This window comes from Lynx rufus, unplaced genomic scaffold, assembly GCF_022079265.1.
Source record: "Lynx rufus isolate CCGP_SWC_20201006 ecotype Redwood Valley unplaced genomic scaffold, mLynRuf1.p SCAF_7, whole genome shotgun sequence".
NCBI classification, from domain to species: domain Eukaryota; kingdom Metazoa; phylum Chordata; class Mammalia; order Carnivora; family Felidae; genus Lynx; species Lynx rufus.
The window spans coordinates 63,795,001-63,818,490 of NW_025814889.1; the positions used below are offsets into that span (position 1 = coordinate 63,795,001).

The window sequence follows — 23,490 nt, forward strand, 5'->3', positions numbered from 1 at the left end:
TGAGAAACCAGACCTGGAATCATCTAGGGCAACAGTCAGGCAGATTAATCAAGATAAAGACTGATAAAAGGGCTAAGGTCTCTTGACTCACCCCCCTGCTGGAGACCCAAACCTAATGCACAAGAATGGGGAAAATGGTCAGCAGGTGAAGAGAAGTTTCTGAGACTCTTTACTCAGGAGCTTCATGCACTGTGGTACTAAAACCCTTTAGTGAAGTTTTAAAATTTTTTTTTTTTTTTTTTACGTTTATTTATTTTTGAGACAGAGAGAGACAGAGCATGAGCGGGGGAGGGGCAGAGAGAGAGGGAGACACAGAATCGGAAACAGGCTCCAGGCTCTGAGCCATCGGCCCAGAGCCCGACGCGGGGCTCGAACTCACAGACCGCGAGATCGTGACCTGGCTGAAGTCGGACGCTTAACCGACTGCGCCACCCAGGCGCCCCCTTTTAGTGAAGTTTTAATACAGGCTACAATTAGATAGAATATAAAAAAGTTTTAAGGTTGATGGCATTAAGGTAAAAGTTTGGGTAAAAATTACAATGTTTAAATAGGCTTTACCTGAATGTTTTATGGGAGTGGATATTATGTATGTCTGTGGAAAACCTCCCCCAAAAGAAAAACAGAAAGCACATAGATTACTCTTCAAGCAATATTAACTGGACATGCTAAATGGGAATAACTGCCTGAGCCTACACAGTGTACAAAAGCAGCAGGAGTCATGGTATGGACAAATTCTGTACCACAGCCCTATGTGTAGAGCATAATCTGGGGTTAAGGCAAAAATCTGTGAGCATCTCCTAATGATAAGTATTGGGATGTTGGACTAGAGAATTCCCATTTGAAAGGCAATTACTAGCTTGCTACTGGAATATTAATTTAAACTGTTCCTATGAATGAAAGACATAAAATAATCTTAAAACCTGAAATACTCATGCTGTCTCGAGTAATGTTGGAAAAACACTCTAATGGAGAAGGCAATGTTAAGATGGATTCCAAAATAAAATGGAAACTGTTTATGTAGGACCTAAGTACAAGGAGAATGCAAGGTAGAGATACAGCCAGGAGCCTCTTTTCCCATAGGACTGACTGTGGAATGTGTAAGGGGTTGCCAGATCCCATCGTCACTTGTAGAATCCTACAACCTACTTGTGCTGTGTTTTTTTTTAAGTGTTTATTTTTTTGAGACAGAGATGGAGCATGAGCGGGGGAGGGGCACAGAGAGAGGGAGACACAGAATTCGAAGCAGGCTCCAGGCTCTGAGCTGTCAGCACAGCGCCAGATGCGGGGCTCGAACTCACAAACTGCGAGATCATGACCTGAACTGAAGTCGGATGCTCAACCGACTGAGCCACCCAGGTGCCCCAACAGCCTACCTATACCGTAAATGAACCTAAGGTGTGTCTTCCCTTCAAAAGGTGGAAGAATTTGGGTATAAATAAAATGAAGGAGGAACAGTAGCTGAGGGTAAAGGAAAGAATAAATGAGTCTGTAGTAAGGGAAATCCAATATACATGAACACCTCAAAAGAGGATTAGAGAAAGAGGTAACATTGTCTCTTAGCTCAAAAATATCAGATACCTTGAAAGGGTGAAGCCAAATATTGCTCAGACCACTACTGCTTTGGGAACCTTCGACAAGTTTGAATAGAAGTCTGCAAACCTGAGTGACCTCAGCCTGGAAGACACTTTCATACAATAAGGAAGATGGACTGAACTCATTGTTAATGACTGGATGGGACTAGTAATGTGCCAGCATGTTTTAACTATACGGGATACAGCATGTTTTGCTATATGGGATCCATGGTCAAATACCAGGGGGCAGCCTGTGGTATAATAAAACATTAGTTGGTCTGTGTCCATGGTTGATGATGATGATGATGATGACGACGACGACGACGACGATGACGGCGATGGAGGAGGAAGAGGAGGAGGAGGAGAGGGGCAAAAGGGGAAGGAGAAACAAAAACACTAAACAAACCATTAAAAACACTGAATTGGTATCTTACATCTTCCCAACAAGACCAAACAGTTTACAGACAAGTTCTCTCAGTCATGGAACAAAGAATTACAACCTTAAATAAACACTTCCTTAAGTAAAATCTTCCAGAAAAAAAGAGAACACTTTCCAACTCAATGTATAATAGAATAGCCTGAATACCAAAAACCAGATAAGACAGTACAAGAAATTAACATTATAAGTCATATCATTAAAAAACATAGATGTAAAAATTCTAATAAAAATATTAGCCAACTAAATCAAGCTCTATATTAAAAAAGCAATAGTATATCATGACCAAGTAAGGTTTAACTCAGGAATACAGGGGTGGATTTTTCCCCTTATTAAGTGATCAAAAGGATAAAAACATGATCATCTTTCTTGATGCAGAAAGAGCAGTCAATAAAATACAAGATGAATTCATAATTTTTAAAAACTTGAACTAGAAATAAAAGGGAACTTCTTTAACCTGGTACAAGGTAGTTACCAAAAACACTACAGCAAATGGTACACTTAATAGCAAAACATTAAAATCATTCTTCTTAAAATCAGGAAAAAGACAAGGATGTCTGCTACTATTAATTCTATTCTATATTACACTTGAGAGCCTAGTGTAGAAAGACAAGAAAAATAAGTAAAAATGAGAAATACTGGAATAGAAGAAACAAAACTGTCATTATTTGCTATTATCTACTGTTGTAAAACTTCACTACTGGAAGACATTAAACAAGACCCTTAGAAATGGAGAGAGATTACATTTTTATGGAAAGGGAAACTTAAATTGTAAGTATATCACTGTCTCAAATTGGATTCAATGCACTTTCAATAAAAATAGGGAGTGAGCATTATCTGTAACACAGCATTATCTATGTTAGAAAGCTCTAATGATGGTGCGACTTCAAAAGATTAATGATTTTGAAAGCTCTTATTGAGCTAAGTGCTAAAATGATGTCACTATTTTGTATTATAATGTACATATACACACATGAAAAAAATGTATATTGAATAAATTAGTCTATTTCTTGGGGAAAAAATAAGGTAGTGAGGAAACTGTCCTACCAGATACCAAGACGTACTTTAAAGCTATAGCAATTTTTTTTTTTCTTTTAGGTAGGCTTCATGCCCAGCATGGAGCTCAACGTGGGGCTTAAACTCATGACACTGAGATCAAGAGCTGAGCTGAGATCAAGAGTAGGATGCTTAACTGACTAAGCCACCCAGGCACCCCGCTGCAGTAATTTAATTTAGTACAGGGACAGAAAGATTGGCAGAATAAACTAAAATACACCAGATAAACCCTCACATACAGGAACTTATACATGATAGAAGTGGCACTCCTACTCACAGGAAAAAACAATGGTCTATTCAAGAAATAGAACTGGGATAACTAGTTATAAATATTTCTAAAATATTAAGTTTGATCTCTTCCTTAAAACAAACACAAATTAATTTCTTATAGAGTAAGGTCTTTAATGCTAAATACAACTTCAAAATATTTAGAAAAAAATATAGTCTGTTTTATGATCTCAGACTAAAGCATTTCTTAAATAGAAAAGAAAGGTAAGTTATAAATTAAAATGTTGGTAAATTTGAATTTATGAATATTATGAGTATCTTAATTCATCAAAGACCCCTAAAAGAAAATTAAGAGCCACATGTTGAATGGAGGTATGTGCTACACATATAATATACAAAGGATTAATTTCTTGAATATCCAACAAAACATCAGCAAGAAAAAGTCCTGTTTTTTAAAAAAATTTTTAGTGTTTGTTTTTGAGACAGAGAGAGACACAGAATGAGAGCGGGGGAAGGGCAGAGAGAGAGGGAGAAACAGAATCTGAAGCACACTCCAGGCTCTGAGCTGTCAGCACAGATGCAGGGCTCAAACTCAGACTGAGAGATCATGACCTGAACCGAAGTTGGACGCTTAACCAACTATGCCACCCAGGTGTCCCAGTCCTTTTATTTTTTTTTAAAGTTTATTTATTTTGAGAGAGAGCAAGCATGCACAAACAGGGGAGGGGTAGAGAGAGAGAATGTCCGCACTGTCAGTACAGAGCCTGATGAGGGTCTAGGACTCACAAACCCTGAAATCATAACCTGACCTGAAATCAAGAGTTGGAAGCTTAACTGAGCCACCCAGGTGCCACAAGAAAAAGTCTTAATATTAAGATTCTATTTATCACAAAATAAAGCTAATATAAAGACATTGTCCAAAGTTAGCCAAATTCTACTGTTTTTAGGGGCACCTGGTTGGCTCAGTCAGTGGAGAGTCTGACTTCAGCTCAGGTCATGATCTCAGAGTTCTTGAGTTTGAGCCTTGAGTCAGGCTCTGTGCTGACAGCTCAGAGCTTGGAGCCTGCTTCAGGTTCTGTGTGTCCCTCTTTCTCTCTCAAAAATAAACAAACATAAAAAAATAAAATAAAACAACTCTACTGCTTTTAGGATATAAGTCATGGAATCCTACTGTCTGCCATCAAAATTCCAAGTTTACTTTTATGATTTAAAAACTCTATAACCCATAAGCTATGATGTTCAGTTGAGCATGAGTAGCAATTTGTGATTAGAAGGCTCCCATCTTTTTCAAGAAAACTTTTAAGTGGCTTTTACTTTCTGACAAGGTTAATTCATGCACAACTTACAAGAGAGAGGGGAAGAAAGGAGGGGAGAGAGGCACTGTGAAGGCATACAAGCTGGCATGTCAGTCTAGTGTGAGCTGTGAGTAACTGCTTATTTCCATTGTAAGGAGTCAAAGAAGGTAAGCAAGGCCTCAAAATGTTCCTGAGACTTTAATTATTGGTATCAAAAATTAGACACTAGTGTTTAAGTTCCCCTATCGTTTATTCCTCCACTATGCCTTTCTTTTTTTTTAGATAGAAGAGAGAGTATGTGCATATATTTGCTCAAGCTGGAGAGAGAAGGAGGGAGGAAGGCGGGAGGGGGAGAAAGGGGAAGAGGGATGGAGGGGGAGAGACAGAGAGAGAGAGAGAGAGAGAGAGAGAGAGAGAATGAATGAATGAACGAATGAATATCTTAAGCAGGTTCCACGTTCAGTGCGGAGCCTGAAGAAGGGCTCAATCCCACAATCTTCGGATCTTGGAATCATGACCTGAGCCTAAATCAAGAGTCACTCAACCAACTGAGCCACCCAGGTACCCCTCTTCCACTAGTCCTTTGTAAAGAAGATTATACTCCAATCTTCCCACTGTCCTGTTTCAGGTATTTTCAGGGCACAGAAAAAAGTGATATTCTCTGATTTGGGGTCCTAGAAAAGAGCCTCCATCTCCTGGGTACATGCTCTACTTAAAATTTCTAGCTAGTTACCACCACAAAGGGAGTGTGATACATACACTCTCTAAATAGCAGATTGAATCTGTTTAAATGGGCTATGGACCAGAATTTCAAATGAGTCTAGAAGGACAGTTTCATCACTAAAATCCATCTACTCTGATTCACTTTGGGTTTTCTTGGTAATTGTTTAGCACTTGCAATGTTTTTAAATTTTATGGCATAGCTTTATCAGTGAATAAGAAATGAAGTATTAGATGTTATTAAAAGCCTCTCAACACAGGAAAAATGAAGGAGGGCACCAGAGTACAAATCAACATAATGACTCTTTTATTTCATTCATTTAAATGAAATCTCTTTCTCTAATGGGAGAGACACTGTCAATGTTAAAATGTGTATTTACACAGAGCTTTCATTCTATGCTGTACAGTTATTTAGCATGATACCTTAATAATAGATTGGCAGAGTGAGTTAATAATTTAAAAATAAATATTGAGGCAGATAAGGAAAGGTTAAGTGCAGGCCCAATACAGTTAACATGGTGGTTAAGTATTTGGAGAAAGACAGATCTAAGCCCCATTCTTAGTTCTACCACATTACCTAATAGCTATGTGATCTTAGGAAGAATACTTAGCTTCCCTGAGCCTCAACTTCCCTTTGATAAAACATAGATAAGAACAGTAACTCACTGTTGAAGAGAGAAAAAAATAAGCTAAAACATACAAGGCATTTTTATAGCATAATTCCTAACACAATGATTTCAATGAATGGTTATAAAATTACTGTGTAAGATTTTCCTTTTTATGACACTTAAAATGTACACACACACGTACTCATTTAGAGACAGAGAGAGTCCTACAATCTAGTGATTCATCTATTGTTCTCAGCATAAAACCAAATTACCAAAAAAACCCCCAAAAACAAAAAACCTCCAAAAAACCTCACAAAAAACAAAAAGCACTTCATTTAATACAAAAACATGCTCATAGATACTCATGCTTCTTCATCTGAAACTGAACTAAAGTGGTAGATATTAATCAACTATAACTTTTTAACAGCTTCCATGAACCAGCTGGCATAAGCTAATCAAACAGCAGAAAGATGAGAGCTCAGGACAGACCACATGCCGTGAGACATAGAGTGCTTCTTAAAAGAGGAAGTGTGGTAATGAAAGGGTTTTTTCCTGAAAAAAAAAAAAAAAAAAGGCCCTAACATTCAGGATAAGAGAACATTTATTAGGTTCTCAACACTGAAACAAATACCCTATTTAATTTAACAAAGCTATACTTTAAATGCAATAATATGCTGACCCACACAACTGAAAATATGCATAATTTATAGAGGACTGTGTAGGACTAATAAAACTAATAATAATTATAATAATATCAGCTATCATTTAGTGCCAATTATGCCCCAACTATTGTGTACAGATTTTATTTAACCTTCATAATAAATCAGTGAGAGACAAGGAAAAAACCCCGTTATCTCCATAAAGATGAATTAACTGACACTCGGGAAGATTACATAACTTGTCCATGGTTACAGTTGGTACGTGACAGAGAACAGAGTTGAACCTGTGATCGCTATGATTTCAAAAACCAATATTCTGTCTGGCCCAAACTACTTCCCTAGGCAGAACTAAAACTGAATTAAATGACCTTGAAGATCCCTCGCCAATCTAAGATCTAAGTTCTTTTTTTGCATAGGGTAATACACCTGAGAGAATCATGCTCCAAGCCCCTGCCTCTTCCAACAACTCTCTAACCCTAACCCTGCTCAGGGTAAAAAGCAAGAGAGGAAGAAAGAGAAAGGGAGGGAGAATTACTTAATGTTTCACATTTTAGATACAAACAAGTGATCTACAGGTAATGATGAACCCTAAGAAAGTAAGAGCAAGAGGAAAGGAGAGTTTAGATTGGTCATGAGAGAACTTCCTGACAACAAAAACTGAGACATCAGAACACATTATCAAAGAACATTATGTAGGATAAACTGAAGAAAATACAACCTCGTGAAGGGCTGTCAACACACAAATAGTGTCAACATACACACAAGATGGGGAAGTACAAATATAGCCTACTTGGCTCAGGCTCACTTATAATTTAAAATAGAAAGGAAAAAAAGGAAAGTGGTAAAATAAGCTTGACAGCAGCAGTCAGGAGACTGCACTACAATCCTGCTAGCTTAAATACAAGTTAGCAAAAAACTAACCCAAGTATTTGTGCCACATTTTTCAAAGGACCCATCAATGCACAGCAACCATTTTATATTTTCCTTCAATTCACATATCCATTAAGACAAAGCATCTCTATTTCTTCTGCAAAATCATGTTCAGGTTGGAACCAGTATTCTAGGCTCAACATCATAAATGCACTCATAAAAATAAAACTCAAATTTTGTTAGTTCCTAAGTATGTGCTGGGAGAACTCTGAATAAAAAACATCACAAAGGTCACTTCCTTCTGGAATTAAAAGCAAAACAAAACACGGGGCACTGGGATGGCTCAATCGGTTGAGTGTCCGACTCCGGCTCAGGTCATGATCTTGCAGTCTGTGAGTTCGAGCCCCACGTCGGGCTCTGTGCTAACAGCTCAGAGCCTGGACCCTGCTTCAGATTCCGTGTCTCCCTCTCTTTCTGCTCCTCCCCACTCTCACTCTGTCTCTCTCAAAAATAAACATTAAAAAAATTTTTTTAGATACTAAAAAAAAAAGCAAAATGAAACAAAAAAACTCCACATAACTCTGGTGAAACTCTTAGACCCAAGAGAGTCACATCCAGTGACATCTCCCACAGGGAAAGATCCAAAGTTGACTGCCTTAGGAAGCTGCAGTCAACAATTTCATTTATCCCTTTCCAACGTCAACTGAGTTTTTATGTGAACCTTTACCAACCTGCAGAAAATAAGATGTCTACATGTTCCTGGTACTAACATCATTCTCTCACTTTCATTATGAAAAGAAATGTTTCTTTTATGATGATGATGCATTATCTGGAAGAAAGGGCCTATTTCCATTAAAAAAATAATACACTTAAGTCAGCCAGATTAATGCTTTTGTATTCTTTCCTGTTTTTCTCCACGGTCCACTGACACCTCAAAGAGAAGTAACATCTTAGCCTCTGGTCCCACCTATACCTGCTTCTTTCACACAAAACAGAAGACTTCTGACCATTAAGTGCGTGGTTCTAGTAATATACCCAATGGAAATGCAGTAGTTGGGAAAAGCGTAAGTATTTTGGGGGGGAGAGACTTAAAATCCAGGGAAGACCTACCTTGTGAGTAGAGAAGAATCTGCATCTCTAAAAGAACACAGGTAAACACCTGCACCAGGTTCTCTAATCCCAGAAGCTCGAAGGCCTCTCGAAGAGGGTAATCGGAGAGGGGGAGTTCATTGGGCCCAGGTCTCTGGCAGATGACAGGTTCATAAACACCATAAAATTTCAGTGATCTCCCCGGAGGTGGAAGGGGTACTTCATAAAGAATGTTATGGATGTAGCTCTCAAGCGGCAAGGGTGGTGGCTGTTGTGAGGTAACTGCCTTGTAAAGCTGGATGAGGAATTTTTTGCAGGCCTGCATGAAAGGCAGTGGTGTGATCAAACATATACTTTTTGAAACATACAGGGTGTCTCTGCTGATGTCATAGGAGTTGTAGCGCTGGAGTTTCAAAAGGGAAGTTGTATCTCCTTCGTCAGTACTGCTTGCCAGCGAATCCATGCTGCAGGAGGATGAGGCATACACGCTGCTATAATGCTCTGCGTTGTGCATCTGGTAGAGCGTCTGCATTGCTGTGCAGATCTGCTTACTGGTAACTTCTTCATAAAAAGTGAGAACAAAACCATAGGTACGAGAACCATCTTCCCGGGTAATTATAAATGAGTGGAACTGAGGGTCTTTATTGTCAGTTTGAGTTCTGAAAGACAGCCCTTTAGGCATGCACAACTGTGGAGGAAGGGGAAAAAGCATCAGAATGCAGTACACAAAGAACTTCAAACCAGAAAAAATGTTCGTTGTTTTTAACATAACAGGACTCAAAAGGACACAGGTTTTATCTGGATTTAATATTATTAGCAGCAGTCTTAAATTAGAAATACATTGTAAGTTCCTCATTCACACATAGATAAAATTATTTTTAAAAGAAATATATACACAAGGAAAAACATCTTTGCTGTGTATTACATGCAGGATGTTTCACTAAGAATGAGAAGATCTTTGACTTACTCCCAGTAAACCTCTTACCCAATCTTATCCAAGCCTGTGACCTTCAGCACAGCATGGGACTCTTCTGAGCCTCACTTTCTTTATCTACAACATTTGCTAACCAATTCCTTGAAGACAAAATACTCAAAGGTATTCAAAGACAATATTCAGAGGTATTCAAAATATTCAAAGACAAAATATTTAAATTCAAATATTTAAAAATATTTAAGTACTATGCTCCACTGTGGGAGCCACACCACACTAAGGGAGCTCTGCCCACTCATCCTGCCAATGCAGGCTAGTTCAGATTTTGTTTGGGTGGTCTTGCCGAGTGCTTTCTGCTGTCTCCCTGAGACCTCCAGCTGCAACGTTCTCTCCTAAAGTCTCCATCTGTGCCTCCCCATCTCCGCTTCCAGCTATTTTGGGGTCTGGGTTTTAGTTCCTTTCTGATTTACCTTTTGGTTTCTCATTCTCATTGCACTGGGACAGATTCTGTGAGGGGAGCCTGGTAGTTCTGCCAACCTGTCAGAGCCTTCACCCTCTTCCTGCTCAGCCTTGTGCACTCAGCACCTACTTTTGTGCATAGGCGGCATTTGCTGACATTGGTCCCTGAGACTAGTAACACAAAAAAGACCTGGGGACCCAGTCTGTGCCAAGTTAGAACACGCTACCAGGCTCTATACCATAATTCAAGGACAAGGCATTTAACAATAAAAATTTGGAATAAACAGTTTCATGATGAAGTAAACACACACACACAAAAATACTTAAGTACTATTTTTGGAGTAATGATGGTAATGTTTCAGACGAATAGAGAAGTAGGTGAAATCTCATTTGATAAATTTTTAAAAAAGTTAAACAGAAGAATAAAAATAATAGTATCATTTTCACTACTGTGAACAACAGGATACTTGATCTTAGAAACTTTAAAAATAGAATGATTTTTTGATTTACTGAAGCAGAAGGTAGAAAAAAAGACATTTTAGATTTGTTCCAGTAGATATTACGCTTTCGGTTGGTAACTACTCAGGACTGAGCCAAACCTGGGAACAAAATTACCTGAAGAATTAAAGATGCCATATTTAAGATTCTTAAAATGCAATTCGAATTGATTCGTTAAAACATTTTAAATAAAAGAAATAAAACCTTATGGAAAATTTGAAATATACTAAGCAAAAAACCTTGTAATTTAACTACCCTAACTTAATGATCATTATTAATTTTTACGTATTCCTTTCTATTTTTGTATTGCAATATGCTTTCTGCATAGAAATAATTTTACCAGTTATTACATTACATTTTTCTTTTTCAGATTTAACAACTGATCTGGCATAAAATTTAGAAGTTCTCCCCACATTACTAAGAAAATGCAATTCACCTTAAAAGTTACATGTCCTTCATTCAAGCTGTCAACAAACACTTATTAAGTGCCTTTATGAGCCAGGCCCTGTGATGGTGATACACTGGTGAGAAAGACATGCTCCTGCTCCTACACAGCTTCCAGTCCAATAAGGACAACACACGACTTAAAAATCATAAACTGTAAAGTATGACACGTACTACGATAGGGTAAATACAGACTGCCACGAAAACAACATCACAGGAGGACATTACGAGAAGATTAGAAAAGGAGCTACCAGATAAAAATAAAGGAGGTCCAGGGGAAAGGGTGGCTCAGTCGGTTAAGTGTTCAACTTCAGCTCAGGTCACGATCTCATACTTGGTGGGTTCAAGCCTCACATCGGGCTCTGCACTGACAGGGTTCTGTTCTGAAAGCTCAGAGCCTAGAGTCTGCTTCAGATTCTGTGTCTCCATCTCTCTCTGCCCCTCTCCCATTCCTCTCTCTCAAAAAATCAATAAACATAAAAGAAAAACTTAAAAAAAAATAAAAGAGGTCCAAGTGGAAACCTGAGGATGAGTATATATGTTAGTGAGATGAAGAGAAGGCAGAAAGGACATGTGTACAAGAAACCCAGAAGATACAACACGAGGGTTTGAGGAACTGACACATGTTTTCTTGTGGGTGGGGAACAGAATGCAAGATTGGGGGAAGTGAGAGAGAACACAAGAGAAATAATTAGAGGTTAGATCGTGAAGGGGGTTGGTGAGTCATATTAGAAGTCTGAAGAGGAGGGGCGCCCGGGTGGCTCAGTCGGTTGAGCGTCAGACTCTTGATTTTGGCTCAGGTCATGCTCTCACTCTTTGTTGAGATCGAGCCCCGTGTTGGGCTCTGCGCTGGCAGCGTGGAGCCTGCCTGGGATATTCCTCCCCCCTCTCTCCCCACTTTCCCCCTTTCTCCCTCTTTCTCTCTCTCTTTCTCCCTCCAGTGCGTACAAATACATTGCACATGCACTCTCTCCCTCAAAATAAATAAACATTAAAAAAAAAAGTCTGAAGTGGACCATGGAAAGCCTCTGAAGGGTTTTTAGGAGGAGGGGGACAGAATTAGATGTGTCTCTTAGCATGTCAATCTTCCTACACTGAAGGCCCGTGGTTTTCATTTTTTTTTTCAACGTTTTTTATTTATTTTTGGGACAGAGAAAGACAGAGCATGAACGGGGGAGGGGCAGAGAGAGAGGGAGACACAGAATCGGAAACAGGCTCCAGGCTCCGAGCCATCAGCCCAGAGCCTGACGCGGGGCTCAAACTCCCGGACCCCGAGATCGTGACCTGGCTGAAGTCGGACGCTTAACCGACTGTGCCACCCAGGCGCCCCAGGCTTGTGGTTTTCAAAGAGGTTCCAAGGAGGCAGCAGGAATGCCTCAGGGCCTTATAGTCACTGACTTCTCTCCTCCTCTTCCACTCCATTATCCAATCCATCAACAAAGACCATTGGTTCTACCTTCAAAAATATATTCAGAAACAAATTACTTCTTTCTACCTTTATTCTTATCACTCTCAGTTAAGCCATCTTCTTCTCTTGCCTAGATGACTATTTAATATTCTGCTCAACAGTATCCCCGCTTTTGCCCTTGTCCCCCATAATTTATTCCCCATAGAGTAGCCAAAGTGATCCTTAAAAAGTAGAAGTTAGATCTTGTCACTCTTCTCAGAACCTCCAGTGGCCTCTTATCTCACTAAAAGCTGAAATCTTTACAATAGAAGTCCCCTATAAGGCCCTACATGAACCTGGCACGGGCAACTTCTCTGCCTTCATTTTCCACTACTCTTTAGCTCACCTACTCTGCTCCAGCAACACTGGCCACATTGTCTTCTGTGGAAAACACCTAGCAGGAGTAGGTACTTGCCAAAATTTGCTGTTCCTTCCGGCTGGAGCTATCTTCTCCTAAGTTTCCACCTGGTTCATTCCCTGTGGCAGACTGTATTTTCTACAAATGACTCCAACAATATTTCTAGTTCTACAAGCTGTTCCAGAAACTTGCCACTCTCCCATTAAGAGCATGGGTGGCTGAAAATGCCTACACCAGGGACCAGAAAACTTGCTCTGTAAAAAAACGCCAAATAATATTTTAGGCTCTGTAGGCCTTATGGTCTTTTTCACAACTATGCAGCATTATCATTGTGGTGTAAAAGCAGCCACTGACAATACATAAAGGAATGAGCATTATTTTGTTCCAATAAAACTAACTTTATAAATAGGTAGCCACTTAGATTTGGCCCAAGGGCCACAGTTTGCCCACTCTGGCCTGTTCAAATAAAATGTAATGGAGGTGACAAGTGACAAACGAAGTGGCTTTTCAGGCTAGACTTAAAAAAGGCAATACAACTTCCATCCCTCTCTCTCTCTCTGGTCACACACACTAGGAAGCTCTGAGCCAACATATAAGAAATCTGACTAATCTGAAGCTGCCATGCTAGCGACCACAAGGAGAGATCACATAGAGAAAGAGGAGCCCCAGCTATATTCCTAGCACAGGAAACATACCTGTGAGTGAGTGAACCTTCAGATGATTCCAGTCTTCAGCCTTCAAACCACTCTGACACCCAGTAGAGCAGTGGGGTTACCTTGCTAAACCCTACCCAAATTGCAGATTTGTAAGCAAAGTAATGATTTTGTTGTTTTAAATCAAGAGTCAACAAATTAGGGGCGCCTGGGTGGCTCAGTCGGTTAAGCGTCCGACTTAGCTCAGGTCACGATCTCGCGGTCCAGGAGTTCGAGCCCCGTGTCGGGCTCTGTGCTGACTGCTCAGAGCCTGGAGCCTGTTTCAGATTCTGTGTCTCCCTCTCTCTCTGACCCTCCCCTGTTCATGCTCTGTCTCTCCCTATCTCAAAAATAAATAAACGTTAAAAAAAATTAAAAAAAAAAAAAAAAGAGTCAACAAATTACAGTTCTTAGGTCAAACCCAATCTGCCATCTGTTTTTATAAATAAAATATTTGGAACACAATAGTGCCCATCCATTGTCGGTGTCTGCTTTTGCATTTTAACAGCAGGGATGAGTAACTGACAGAAACTGTATGGCCTATAATGCCTCAACCATTTACTAACTGGCCCTTTAGGAAAAAAATTGCCAACCCATGTTTCTGGCCACTTCAGTAGTATTGGGATGGTCTGTTATACAGCAATAGATAATAGAAACCCTCTCTTACTTTCTTTGAGTCTCCACATAAACACTACCTTAAATTAGAAGCTTCCTTTACCATTCCGTAAGAAATAACTGTTTTCATCCTATAAATGCTATTAAAATGTCACTTTTCCTCTAAAACATCTTTAGTGAATGGGGAAGCAATTAAAGTCTTATACCGCTCTATACATATGTACATTGTACACTGACACACGTTACTAGTTTCTCTATTTTGTTTGGCTCTCTAGACTGCAATGACTCAAGGACTGCTACTGTATTTCAAGAACCGTAAACATACAAGAGTACCACACATAGAACAATATACTATTTGGGGCCATAAATGGTGATTGATAGTAAAGATAGAAAGCAAACACCATGAAGCTTAGCATTATTGGTCAGTGAAAAAGTCTTCTGTATCACTGAATATGGGACCTAGAAATAACTAGAGTAGCTTTACCTAATTATTTTTATAGATGTTGAAAATAATTAACTTACTATGTATATTTGGGTAGAAGAAGATAAAGAGTCAGGTAAAACACACAAACACCCAACTCTGCTAGAGGAAAAATTTGTTTATTCCTAATCTTGGGAATAGTTGTGTATGGAAAGGTCATGTCAGGACCTTTTCATAATTATGTCTTCACATTCAAACTGCTTCCATTGTACAAGATGAGACCCTCTGTTGATATTGTGAATAAAAACTCATCTGACACATTTATTATAGTCAATAAAGATTACAGAAAGGATGATGTGAATCCTTCTTGCTCCAGGCTTTGCTCAAATTTCTTTAGCATGGTGCATGACATACATGTATTTGTTAAATGAATAAAGGAACGAACAAATGGACAAGAAAACAAAAACAATAGCTAGCGGTACAGGACCAGATTTAGTTCCTCTCTTGATTAAGTGTAGAGTTCTCTTTTTACATGTAGTAGGCAATACAGAAACACAGTGACCTCCAAAGTCAAAATAAAGATTTAATTTAATTGATAGGCTTTCCTGACATCATAAACCATAAAATTATAGCTCAAACTGTTTTGGAACAGCTACCAAATATTCCCTTAAGGTTTTGTAGCTTTCTTGAGCATGCATTCAAACATTTACAGGAAAAGCTTGCCAAAAGTTGTGCTCAAAGTAAAGAATGATTTTCTCTGCTACAGATAACAGATGTAAGAATTCTTAAATTCTCTTCTAAAATCAAAAAAAGTAAGAATTATATTTCTAATCTGGGAACCATGACTTGGAAAATGCTATTGCTTTTTCATTTTTAAAAGTGAGAATTCTTGTATGAATTGTCAGGTTTACTTTTCAGAAAACCTGAGATATAAATCAAGATTTGCTCACTATGGCATTCAACAATCTCTTGTTATCCCTACTATTGCCATATACTAACATTATTGCTTCTCCACCTCACTCTCCCACAATAAAACAACTAAATATTCAGGGTTGTCATTGTTTACCAGATTGTACTGGTAATCAGATTACTTTAGCCAAAGTGGGCTCACAATGCTGGGTAACTCTCCTAGTTGATGTCACTACATGTCCTTATCTCTCTGCACTATTTCAGGCAGGCTAGAATTTTAACAATTCCTTTTTTCATTTTCTATAGTTCTATCACTTCCATGCCCTCTCTTATTACACAAATAAAAGATAAATTATTCAGAGTTGGTCCATTTGCCTTTCCTTTCTTCCTACCTTTGTTCCCTCTCTCCCTCCTTTTCCCTTTAATAAACGTTTATTTTATGTCATATATTACATTATATCTTGGTAATTCAAAAGACAAATATGAAAATAGTATTTTCAGGAAGTTTACAGTCTGGTAAGAAAGACACACACACAAACCAATGGTTACAAAATAATATGCTCAGTGCTGCTATGGAGTATGTTCAAGAAGTTATAGAAACAGAGAAGAGAGAGTACCTAACTACTCCTAGTTAAGATGACTTTGCAGTGGAGGTAACACCTGAACAGACAAAGACAGGGAAGGGAAGTATTGTGAGTAAGCCAACATTCCTTCATTTATTCAATGATTTCAGCCTCTACTATGTGTAAAACTAGGGACAGAGCAATGAATAAGAAACAGTGTGCCTGTCTTCGTGGGGCTTACATGATAGCAGGACCCACACAGCTGATAACTGGCTACATAATCAATTATTTAATTGCAACTGTGACAGATGCTACAAAAAGCTCCAAGGTGCTAAGAGAACCTGAAGGGAACTAACTGAAAGGTAGACAGAAGGGTGGTCAGGGAAGGCTTCTCTGAAAAAGGTGTGTTTAAAATGGAATCTGAAGGTTCAGTAAGAATTCACTAGAGGAAGGCGAAGTGAAGAGCCTTCCAGAGAGAAGAGGCAGCAAAAGCAGACGCTTTAGCGTGAAGAATGGAAAGGACAGGAGCAGCAGTCCATGTAAGAGAGCTTGGTGATTTGGACTAAGGTGGGTGTGTAGAAACAGAGAGAAGTAGGTAGGTAACTGATCGCACATGGGAGAGGGCAAGAAAGTGAGAACTTTCGAGGACAATCCAGATTTTTGGCTTAGGCAACTAGGTGGATGTACTAGGTGAATGGTTCACCGACCAAGGCTCATGGGAAGATCATGAATTCAGTTTTGGACATGTTGAGTTTGAGAAGCCAGTGAAATATTCTAGCTGCAAAATTAAGGAAACAAGTGGGCTCCTCAGTAATGGCTGGATTAGAGCCCCATTCCTATAGTTTTCATTGTGAGACATAAACTTAAAACCTGGATGAAAATTAAGGCCTACTTTCATTCTAATGTCAAATCTATTAATGTAACTTTTATCCACTTCAAATTCAAGTACTTTCTGAATCTATAAAAAGTATACACAGCTCTTTTTCCTTTGAATTCCAAGATGGGCACCTGAATAGGTTTTTTTCAGTCAACCCTTTACTTTTTTTTACTCTTTGCTTAACATTCCACCCTATCCTTCTTTGTCATCAAAGTAAACAGTAAATTGTAAACTTAGAGCTTTACAGATTATAAAGAGCTTTACAACAGTTATGACTTTTAGTTACTTAAAATATCATATATCAGATGTTTCACTTAGTACTTCATAACTCGCTTAAAAATGCATTGACCATATTTTCTTCCTAATATTCCCTAGGTTCACTACATTCTTGAGGATAAGATCTACTGACCAGAATATTATATAAATAGCCATGGATGCCAATTTGCAGATTACCTCAAAGAGATCTTTAATGGGGGAGAGGGAGGCAGGGGAACTTCAGCTCCATTTGCATTGCTTTGCTTCATTTAAAAGAAGTACAGGAGCGCCTGGGTGGCTCAGTTACTTAAGTGTGCAACTCTTGGTTTCGGCTCAGGTCATGATCTCACGGTTCCTGAGTTTGAGTCCCACATTGGGCTCTGTGCTGATAGTGCAAAGTCAGCTTGGGATTCTCTCCCTCTCTTTCTGTCCCTCCCTCACTCACTCTGTCTCTCAAAAATAAATAAACTTAAAAAAGAGAGAAAAGTACAGATCTGAAGCAAATTTGTCAATGTGGACATATGTGTTAGTTCTGGGGATATGACTGTTGTATTGTTCTGTTTAATGATACACCACCCCTCCTTTTTTTTTGTGAAAATCTCTGAATCAGGTACTAAAAGAGACATAAAAGCAATTAATTTAGAAACAATTTCACCTGTTATTTATATTTATTTTCTATTATATTTGCATGGCACTCATACACATGGAATTTTTTTTTTTATTTAACAAAGTTCATTGCTTTGGAATATTTAATTTCTGTGTGAAATTAATGATCCTTCCTCAATCCATCACTGTTGCTTGTTAAAGAAATGACTGATATTGCAGAAGGTGATGACTCACTAGAGTGGGATTTTGCTAAAGGCAAGAAGAAAGTTTTATATCCCTAGGTAGGAATAAATTATAGCTTCATACAATTGCACTTACTAATAAATCAGGAAATTAAGGGCAGTAAATCTATGACCCAAATGCAGACTAGTTTAATGGAATGCTTTTCAGAGATTTTCAAGGAATGCTAGCAAATCCTTTTAGATTTGCAGCAAAACCCAAAATGTTGTGTGGTGCTTAACCATCAAAATACAAGCCTATGTGTTTATTCTTCGTAAGAAACTTTGGTTGCTTACATAAAAAATCTCAGAGGCAAGGGTAAAGAAAATATCAAAGACAGATTAAGGAAGCTGATCACTCTCTTAGAGATGAATGTTTTACAAACTGAGGCTAAAGCTATCATGGATATCTCACTATTAATGCATTCAAATGATTAACAGAAGAAAATATACCAAGTGTGGCATTTTGTTCCAAACAACTATGGATTCATATTGTAATAAGCACCTAGTTTTGGACACCATTCTAATTTATCACAGATTATACTTTGAAATACCTAAGAAGTCAAGTGTTGTGATCTATTTACACTCTTATCTAGGTTTCTATTACTTTATTTAGGCACTCTTTTCTTTAATACTTTCCTATTAATTTGCTGGCAGAGCAGCTGGTAAGTTATTTTTTGTCACTGTTATTTGTTGACTGTTTTAGTCAGAGGCTTGCCTGTGCTCCTCCAGTGTCATAAATATAACAAAGAGTTGTGTTCTACTTAATATCTGTTGTGCTGTCTTTACCAAAGATGAGGCTAGGCCCCACAGTATTAATTTCCAGAAAAATGGTATCTCTGGTTATTTTGGTATTGGCTAACAGTTTAGAGAAACAACTACACTGTGTTCTATGAAGAATCAATGTCAAAATGCCAGTGCCTCAGGCATTTATACTTAGAAAAAGTACCATGCTACTCCCTCCTTGCAGCAAACTCAGACTGGAATGAAGTTACTGTGATACAGAAATACCACAAAAGGTCCAATGTGACCCATGCCATTTTGGCGCAGGTCAAAACTAAGTCACATCATTTTTCTTTGGGGGAGGCAGTAAGATGGGAAAAAAGTAAGCTAGAGAGTAAAAATGATCTGGATTTAGCCCTCTGAGACCCCCTGCAAAACTTTGGCTAAATCATCTCTGTAAAATATGATTAAGAACCCTCACTGGACGCATGTAAGCATGTATGTGAGAGTAACATACATGAGCTATCTAGCAGGTATCTACTATATATTAATTTCCTTCCCTTATAGTACCATATCAGAGTGAGATCTTTTGACTCTATCTTTAAAATACTCAAAAAGAACTACACCTATCAGTGTCTCAGTCCACTGTTAATTATTTCTGTGCCTATTAGGCCTGATCTCTGATTTGCTCACTTTGGGGCACCCTGATTTTTATAATCACAGAGTTCTATTCATGGAAGCCCAAAATATTACCCAGGTTTCCAATCAGGGCCCTTCCTAAATGATCTGAAAACTATGACTCTAAGAATCTTTAAAGGGACTTGTAACTACCACTGGTAACTCATTGCATTAATTCAAATTCCTTAAAAAAATTCCTACTAATGCCTAAATGATGAAGTTACTTTCCCTCTTTACTTTGTGATTATGTTAAATTACAGGCCCATCATACAACAGTCCTTGAAATATCAAGTGTAATCATGTTCCTTCTACCAGGCTCCTCTCCAGGCAAACCAAGAAATATTATTGTTTATCAGAGCATCTATGTATTAATTAATACAAATCCACAAACAGCTTAATAGTAGGAAAATAAAACAGGCTTTGAGGGACATGTGCACCCCAATGTGTACAGCAGCATTATGTACAATAGCTAAATTATGGGAACAGTCCAAGTGTTCATCGACTGATGGATAAAGAAGAGGGTGGTATATAAATAAAATGGAATATTACTCACTCATAAAAAAGAATGAGATCTTGCCATTTGCAACAACATGGATAGAGCTACAGAGTATTATGCTAAGTGAAATAAATCAGTCAAAGACAAATACCATATGATTTCTATTCATATGTGGAATTTACGAAACAAATGAGCAAAGGGGGAGAGAGGGAGAGAGAGAGAAAGACAGAGACAGAGACAGAGACAGAGAGACAAACCAAGAAACAGACTCTTCACTACAGAGAACAAACTAATGGTTACCAGAAGGGAGGTGGCTGGGGGGATGGGTAAAATAGGTGATGGGGATAAAGGAGTTCACTTGTGATGAGCACCAGGTGATACATGGCAGTGTTGAATCACTATATTGTACACCTGAAACTAATATTATACTGTATGGTAACTAACTGGAATTTACATAAAAACTTAAAAAAAAAAAAGAAAATGAGCTTTGAGGGTCTGTTGTACACTCTTATTTGCTGTAGGGACTCTATGCAAGTTACTTAACTTTTTTGAGTTTCATTTTCCACGTCTATAAAATGAGGAAAATATTATCTGTCTTATATAGAATTGTTTATTTAAAACATTAAATGAAATAATGTTGACATTCAAAATACAGTCACTATTGTCATCTTAATAAAATAATATAAAGCTAAAGGTAAAAAAAACAAACTACATACCATGTTCACTGCATCTTGATCGAAAGGATTCCATTCTATATTCTCAGGATAGTGGGCCAGAACTTTGGATTTGAATGTTCTTCTCAAAGGACTCTGGTCAAAATTTTCACCTACAACAAATAATTAATAATTAGTTATATCTAGAATTTTTTCAGAAGCATGCCAAAATTTTATTTTTACTTTGCAGATGTATTAACAGATGATGTTGAAATCTGATTCAGTTTCTACCTCTAACAGTCTGAGTGGTAAAATTCTCAATGGATGACTGAAAAGGAACTGTTAATAAAAAGATCTGCATTTAAAACTTCAGAATCGGGGCGCCTGGGTGGCGCAGTCGGTTAAGCGTCCGACTTCAGCCAGGTCACGATCTCGCGGTCCGGGAGTTCGAGCCCCGCGTCGGGCTCTGGGCTGATGGCTCGGAGCCTGGAGCCTGTTTCCGATTCTGTGTCTCCCTCTCTCTCTGCCCCTCCCCCGTTCATGCTCTGTCTCTCTCTGTCCCAAAAATAAATAAACGTTGAAAAAAAAAAAAAATTAAAAAAAAAAAAAAAACTTCAGAATCTGGGGGCACCTGGGTAGCTCAGTCAGTTGAGCATCCAACTTGAGCTCACATAATTATCTCACCAACCGTGAGTTTGAGGCCCATGTCAGGCTCTGTGCTGACAGCTCAGAGCCTGGAGCCTGCTTCGGATTCTGTGTCTCCCTCTCTCTCTGCCCCTTCCCTGCTTGTGCTGTCTCTCTCTCTGTCTCTTAAAAATAAAATAAAAACATAAAATAATTTTTTTTTAAACTTCAGAATCTGAATTTCAATATCCTGGCTAGACAACGGTACTAAAAATCAAGATCTACTACAAATAAACTTTGCTGTAACCTAATTATTGTTCTTATTTCAATATGTAGTGATAAAAAAAAGTCTATTTGGGAACATTTAATTTACTAAAGAAACATCTTGAATTAAGCTAATCATACTTCTTCTGATCCTGAAATTTTATACACAAATAGACACAATGCTGCAGTGCTCAAAGGAGGCAATTTTGCTTCAGCTTCCACAGAAATCCCCAACAAATGTGACTGCATCCAGGCTTTTATAAGTAACAGAATTAACAGAATTAGAAACATCATCACTAAGTTGTCTAGTTCAGTAGACAGAACATATTAAACACACTAACCTCTGAAAAGAAACAAGCTATTCTAAGCCAAATTCATCACCTGTCAAAATTCTGGCAAGATAAAGGCAGGCTATACTTTGATTATTACATATGTATATATAAAAAACAAAACTCAATAATGAATTGTCAAGCTCAGTTCTTTCTCTCCTTGACAAAATTATTTCCCATAAGACCTGTTTCCCCCAAACGCCTTAGTTCCATAAAATAAATTAATGTGGATGGCTCTTAAATTCTCAATGTCAAAAAGTTGAGACTGGAGAATTAGAAGACCTTAGAGTATCATTCTGTCTTCTGTGTTTTTTCTAAAGTTCTAATTAAATGCAAAACATGAAGTACCAGTATTTGTACAAGTAAAAATAACAAGTAATTTATAAATCATAATGGGGCATCTAGGTAGACCCAGTTTCCATTGTGGGTAAAAATTATGAAAAGATGGATAGTAAAACACCTTTTAGTGCAAAACTTAACAGATCACAGAAGGAGGGAAAAGTCACACTCTCAAATCTTGTTGGAAACTGATATAAAATACACAGCTTTTCTGAATAAAGGAACATAGTTTAAATAGATTTGGTGCAGCAACTAGCCTACTGTTTCCAATTTGAGCCCTTGGCTAATGATCATTTTCCTCTGTATTCCTCTTATTTAGGCAAACACTTCATCTCTCTTTCGACTCCGTATTTCCGCCTTCTAAATGATAGAATAGAGAACTTTCACTTCTAGAAGGAAAACTGTCAAAAGTGTCCCTAGGGACAGTTTATTAGTTTTTGCAACATACTTCTGGAATATGTAAGGATCAACAAAGTCAATGGAAAAATGTGGAACTGTCCATGAGTCAGTATGCCTGAAGAGTCAGGGTTCAGAATGCCCAATTTCAGGAAGGGTATATGATATCTTTAAACTGATTCTAGATTCTCATGAAAACACTAAAAATTTTTAGATATTTCACTTCTACATTTATTTAAAAAAAAAAAGACTACTTTTCACTTCACTTTAAGTCACAGAAAACACAAAACAAAAATTCCCTCTTGATTCTAAAGTCTATGCTGCTGACTTTGCTTACTGACACAGGAACAGGATATCCTCAGATAATACACATCAACGAAGAAAGCCTCTCTCCTATACCCACTAAAACATACCAGAAATGTGTATTTTTATCATAAGTATAAATAAAATATGAAACACTGTGGAGGCAAAAGAAACAGCACATAATGCAAGATGCAATTCCTTGCAACACTTACCTTTTAATGAATTCCTGCCTAAGTTGGTTAAAATAGTAACATTATCTTCATTCATATATCAAGTTATTAATGGGACAGAAAATAAATCAGAAAAATCATGACAGTGCTATTTTCAATATGATTGTTCTCTTAACTAAGGAACACCACCTCTTGAAGCATAATGAATCACCCAGAAGAGAGATAAAGAAGGAAAACCCTTATTCAGAGAAAAAAATTTCACAAAAACAGAAGATGAAAAAACTCACGAAACAGAAACATAAATCTAATCAAAGCAAAACAGAACCACCACCATTGCCACCACCACCGTCACTTATTAGACTCCCAAAAAGGGGAGCAATAGGAAAGATCACTGCTGTATATACAGCTGTCTTGGCAAATATTACTTTGAAGTAAATTAAGGGAAGGACCAACTATGTAGAAATTCTGATAACATATTAAGGGTTTAGAAATGAGTATATGTAGCTATTACTACTCCTACCAGCCAAAGAAGAGAATCTCGAAGATGCCTTTTGGAGATGAGAGGTAGGGGAACAACCTATTCTTCTCATTTTGAATCCATGTTATATGAACCCCTAACTTGGAATTTACTGCTAGAACTTGGCAGGAGAAATGAATCTGTCTATGAATTTGGGTTCCCAGGCAACTGAA

At 38.0% G+C, this 23,490-nt stretch overlaps 1 protein-coding gene across 1 annotated transcript in view; it reads right to left on the bottom strand.

Annotated features, from left to right (window-relative positions):
* DENND5B (DENN domain containing 5B) overlaps nucleotides 1-23,490 on the bottom strand; it is a 197,329-nt gene that overhangs the window by 93,949 nt on the left and 79,890 nt on the right. The window contains exons 2-3 of the mRNA XM_047065477.1: nucleotides 20,439-20,548; nucleotides 8,554-9,220 (exon numbers count right to left, since the gene is read on the bottom strand). Coding sequence (XP_046921433.1) covers nucleotides 8,554-9,220; nucleotides 20,439-20,548 — 777 coding nt within the window. The remainder of the gene's footprint in view (nucleotides 1-8,553; nucleotides 9,221-20,438; nucleotides 20,549-23,490) is intronic.